We start from the raw sequence: 5436 nt of genomic DNA, 5'->3' as shown, positions 1-5436 counted from the left end.
TTGGGGTAGAGGCAGGGAGCGCGGCCAGGCCAGGCTAGTGGGCGCACGGGGTGCCCGCCACAGAGACCCTCCGGGGCCCACCCTGCGCTCCAGATGACGCCCGCCAACCCCCAGTGGCCAGGGACGGCAGTCGGGACCAGGCCAAATGAAGGCCTTTAAGGCCACGTGGTGTTTCCACGTGCTGGTGATGTAAAAGGCTTTAAGTTCGTGCTCAGAATAACTGGTGGGCAAAGAGTGTGATGCTGGCGCTGGCATGAGCCGTGCCCACCTGGTCTGTCTGTGTGACCGGCCTCGAGGGGATGCAGAGCCGCTGGCATGAGCCATGCCCACCTGGTCTGTCTGTGTGACCGGCCTCGAGGCTGGTTGTTTGCAGTGGACAAGGCGACAGTCAGCTTTCCGTGTCCTGTGTTGTCATCCTGTCCACCCTCCCTGCTCTCCGGCCCAGCGTCCGCTTGCGGCTCCCACTCTCAACCCGGATTTGGGCCGATCGCGGGAGCCCCCCTTTCCTCTCCCCAGGGTGGCCTGGCGTGAGTGGCAGTGCTTTGGGACGCCCCAGAGGTGACCACCAAAGCCTGCCCTGTGCATCCAGCAGGGAGTTTCTAACGTAGAGTGTTTTTCTGAGTTACTGTCGTTGGTTTTAAAATAAAGAGATCAAAGTATGAAGATGAGATGGCTTAGCTGCCTTTTCCACTAATGTGGTGGCAGCAGGCTTCCCGTGGTGTGGAATCCTCCCGCGGCCCTGCACGCAGCCCTGCCCTGGACCCAAGTCCCTTCGGAGCGCTGCTGCCCACCTGCGCCCTCAGAACCGCCCCCGCGGCAGGAAGCCTCCCATCGCTGAGGCTCGAGAATTCCCAGAGGTGGCGGGATGCGCCCCACACGCTCCCCTCTTGTCCCACTGACTCCTAAACTGTGTCTCCCAGGCCTGAGATTCAATCAAGGAAGCATTCGCGTGGCTTTGCCTGGGTGGGGCTGAGGAGGGGACCGCCCCCAACACCGTGACAACAGCAAGTAGCCTCTCCGTGTAATCGCAAACATAGAGCTTACCTTCCAGCCGCTGACAGGGTCTCGGGGCCCCTGGGGGTCCACACGTCACGGCCGAGAACTCCCCAAACCTGGAAGTAACCAAAACGCCGCCATTAGCGGATAGATGTCGGCTGCTGAAGCGGCCGGACCGCTGCTCCCCGCGGGCCTGGGAGCAGCGGGAACCAGGGGGCCGGGCGCTGCTGTCTGTGGCGCGGGAGCCGCCGGGGGGTGGAGGGCTGCTGCGGCCCCTGCGCTTGTGGCCCTGCGTGACACGTGTGCCTCAGAGTGAAGCTGACCAGGGAGGTGGACGGACGCACAGTCAGAGTACATACCTCGCCAGAGAAAAGTCACACCTTCCCAAGGACGGACAAAAATGCTCCACGGTGGGAAAAAGGTTTTTACTGGGCAAATTAATTACAGAAAAAGACCCAGCGAGAGCTTTCGAAAAAGACAAACATATACACAACACAGGGATGAGATATACCACACGGCAAAAATATACACAACACAGGGATAAAATATATCACACGGCTCTGGCCAGAGGAGGCTGTCTCTCTCCAGTGGATACAGTTATTTTTATATTAAAGATTCGGAGGCACTTTTCAGACTTCTTTCTGGGCCATAATTCAACTTTGGACCATCTATAGATTCCTGTCTGTAACGATAAGTATAAGATGGTGACAATTGGACAGAAAGGCTGAGCTCCCTGCTGTGTGCCCAGCCTGTTCTTGGGAAGGGAGCCAGGGAGCTTGTCCAGCTGGTCACCGAGCCCCGGGTGGATACGGCCCACACCGAGGCACGGGGGCAAGCGCTGAGGGGCGAAGGGAAGCCGCCGGTCGCCCCACGGGGATGCTGCGGGCACCTGTGTCCACAGAGCCGGGTCAGCTCTATGGCTCTGACCACGGGCCCCTCCTCCCCACGGCAGTGTGAATGTTATTGCCCAGTTCAGGTGCAGCTTCCTTCCGCCTCCTTTTCTTTCCCAGGAGTCTCAGGTGTTTGGAAACTGAGTTCCTGCGCGGCCACTGCCTGCCGGCCTCCGGGGCTGCCATGCACGGGTGGACGGTCTGCCAATTTGCTGGCCGGGCGGGCCCGTCTGCCCTCAGCAGGGCCGTGACTTGGGAACACTCACGTTCTCCCCGAGCGAGAAGCCCCGGAGGGTCTCCCCCAGCACCCCCAATTCTCCGCCTCCCGCTTCGGTGAGAACTGGGCCTGTCTTGCCTGGTTCAGGGGCCCCCGCCCCCTCCACCCTCAGGGTCCTCCTGAGCCCGCGTCTCTCGCGCACAGCGGCCGGCCCTGCGGAGTCGGGCGGCCGACACAGTGGGCCTTTGTGCCTCCGCGGCCTGGCTGCTGGCCTCGGGCCCTGGTGACACCACCCGCCTGCCCGCCGCTCAGATGTAGGCCGAGCCTTGTTGGCAGCGCCCTGGCAAGGGGGCCGCTTGCCCACATCCTGAATCCTGCGGGAAGGAGCCCGAGGGGCTGGGCGGACAGGTGGGCGATTGTTAGCTTTATCGCTGGGCCATTCGTTGTGGCGTCACTCCCCACCACGCGGGGCCAGGCCGGCGGCTCGTCCCACGTCCCCGCCCTGCGCAGCGTTTGCTTTCAGATAAGTCCGCGTGTGCAGCAAGCATTAATCATTGGCAGCCCCGGCAGGCAGCGCTGGGCCATCCTCGGAGCGGCCTGGGCAGGGCCCCCCTCTCGGGCCCATGCCGGCCTTGCCCGGCCCGTCTGCACCGGCACCGCCCTGCTCACTCCTGGCCTGGCTCTGGGAGTGGCTGGCCCCTTCCGGGAGTCTGTCCACAGCAAGGGCCCCTGGTCCGTGGGGTGAGGGTGCCGCCCCCAACCGCCCTGCCCGTCCCGGCCAGGGCGCCCCTCATGGCCAGCTGCTTTTGCCTGCTGAATCACACGTGGGCAGGCCCCACGGCAGCAGCAAGGTTGAGGACACGGACTGAAGGCCCGGGGGGAAGCTTGTCACGGCTCCGGGCCTCCCGGGCCCTTCCCTGTTACTCCTCACCAGGCTGACTGTCCCCGTGATGGCCTGTCAGTCAGCTCCTGGCGGTGGACGGGGAACTGGACTCGGGCCCGGACACCCTGTGACGATGGCTCTGCGGTGTGCGTGGGGACTGTCCGTCACTTACCTGAGTGGGCTTTTCGTGCTGTTTCTAACGCAAGACGCTTGCCCTGGGCAGGTCCCCAGGGGGCTCTGTGGGCATTGGGGCGCAGCCTCAGTGGGACCCCCGACGGCCAGGGCTCCCGAGGGCTTTCCCGTAGCAACAACGTCATAGGTGCAGCTGAGGGTCACGCAGTGGTTCCTGAAGCCCCCGGGACTCGATCCCACTCCCGTCTGCACTGCGTCTCTGAGGGATGCTTTGAGCCGGCCCGTTCAGCACTCCTGGAGCAGCGTGCGTCTGTGCGGCTCCTGCCTGGCGGGGGGCGTGGGCGAGGCCCGGGGTGGCTGGCTCCACCTCCCAGACCTGTTGACCGCAGATGTCCCCCCAGGTGAACCTGGCCCGCCCCGCCTCACGGTCAAGGACCAGCTTGGGTGGGCTCAGAGCACACACGACCTTCCCAGCCCCGACCACAGCCCTGTCGGCCGCTCTCTCCCCTGACCTTGGCCTCCAGTGGAGGGGGCCGGGGGCTTGCTCTGTGCTCAGCACATCTTGCGCTGGGCACTCAGGGTCGGCCCGTGCGGACCCCGATTCCTGCAGCTCCCGGGAGGATGGGGTGGGCAAGCGTCGCTCCTTCAGGACCACAGCCAAGCTAGGATGGGACGTGCCTGAACAAGCCCGCCGTTGGCCCCCCTTTTCCCTGAAGGAAGTTGTAGGGTGGTCAGCGCTCCGTGCTGTCAGCAAGGGTAATGCTGTTAGAAGCAGAGATTAGGGACGTTTTGTTTGTAGCCGTGTTTGCTGCTTTGGGTCTTCAATGAACTAAATTCCTGCAGGGCCTGGGGCCGTAAGTCGCCGTTTCTGGCGAGAGTGCGTGGAACGCTCTGGAGGATGGAGTAGGCTGAGAACCGTTAACGCAGGTTCTGTGGACCCTGACCACGGGCCACAGAGGGAGGGAGGAAGGGCAGAGGCCCCACGCGAGCAGGTACCCAGGACAGAGCAGCTCAGGGAGACGGTGGCATTTTTCTCCTCCAGCTGAAAGCGCGGGAAAATTTAATAGAGAGTACGGCGCCATTCACAGCAGATACCATGTGGTATTTGGGAGCTGGCCTAAAAAGCACATTAGACCTTGGCAAGGAAAAAATTCAGACTGTATTGAAGGCCATAGGAGGTGCACCACGAGAAAGCAGACCCACCATCCTCATGGGTGTGCAGGGAGCACGGCTGAGGGTCTCCCAAAGCCCGTTAGTTCATTCTGGTTAAATGCACCTGCTGTTAGTTCAGTGCAGCCCAATCCAAACGCCCACGGGGTGGGGTGAGCAGCTTTACATGGACCAGGGCGGGCCCGCTGAGCAGTGCAGAGCCCGGAGCCGGAGGTTCCGGTGAGTTCTGGGCCTCAGCCAGGCGGCTAGTGGCAGGGTGTCGGGGGCTCAGCTGGTGGTCACAGGCCCCACCTGCTTCTCGCCATGTCAGTCGGTCGGCTGTGGTGGCTCCATTCCCAAGGGGCCCCAGGCGTCTCCCCGCTGCCGCACCGGGCCGGTGGGCGGGAAGCAGGGCCCGTGCGGCCAGGGCAGTAAGTCAGGGCCAGGCACACACTCCACCACAGCAAAGGTCCAAGGCCACGGCCCCGGGCACCTGGGCGTTTCCTGAGGTGGACGCCTCGGTGGGACATGGGTGTGGCGTCAGTCTGGGCCCAGGCGTCCGTAGGCTCCTGGGCAGGTTTTCGTTGGGCTGTAGGCCGCATCCAAAAATAAAACCAAGTTTAATGGACGTGTCCATGTCCTTGGGGAGGGTTTATCTGAAGTGCTGGGGGGGAACAGTCCTTTGACTTTATTCTGGAAACTTCCGTCTGCCTGTTCTCACCCTGTACAGGCTCGGCCTTTCTGAGGTGCGTGGGGCAGAGCCCACACCACCCTCCCCCCGGGCGCGGAGGAGGGGCTGGAGGAGGGGCCCCGTGGCTGCTGACCGGTGCCTTCCTGTCCTGTCTCCCCAGCTACCCATACAGTGAGGACTCCAGCCAGGGCAGGCAGTACATGAACACCCGGTGCCCCGCCTGGTGTGACCGTGTCCTTATGTCCCCGTCCGCCAAGGAGCTGATTCTGAGGGTAAGTGTGGGGGCTGTGCGGGCCAGAGCCCGGGCGGGTGGGGAGCCTCGGGCCAGGGGACGTGCCCTCCTGCCGGCCCGGATGAGCCCTGACCCCGTTCTCGGGGCTGGGATGGAGCCCGATCTCCAGTGTCTTTCTGGATTCAAAATAGGCATAAACTGTCGCCAGTGCTTTAGGAATCGTTTAGTTTATTGTGTCCTCGGGGT

At 63.1% G+C, this 5436-nt stretch overlaps 1 protein-coding gene across 4 annotated transcripts in view; it reads left to right on the top strand.

The window, feature by feature from the left end:
• INPP5A (inositol polyphosphate-5-phosphatase A) overlaps positions 1–5436 on the top strand; it is a 187396-nt gene that overhangs the window by 177095 nt on the left and 4865 nt on the right. For all 4 annotated transcript variants that reach the window (XM_024762269.1, XM_024762240.1, XM_024762249.1 and 1 more), the window contains one exon: positions 5119–5230. In XM_024762269.1, coding sequence (XP_024618037.1) covers positions 5119–5230 — 112 coding nt within the window. The remainder of the gene's footprint in view (positions 1–5118; positions 5231–5436) is intronic.

Source organism: Neophocaena asiaeorientalis, unplaced genomic scaffold (assembly GCF_003031525.2).
Source record: "Neophocaena asiaeorientalis asiaeorientalis breed wild unplaced genomic scaffold, Neophocaena_asiaeorientalis_V1.1 scaffold356, whole genome shotgun sequence".
Classification (NCBI taxonomy): Eukaryota; Metazoa; Chordata; class Mammalia; order Artiodactyla; family Phocoenidae; genus Neophocaena; species Neophocaena asiaeorientalis.
Note: the sequence above shows the minus strand (reverse complement) of the source record. Positions and strands in the feature narration are given on the sequence as shown.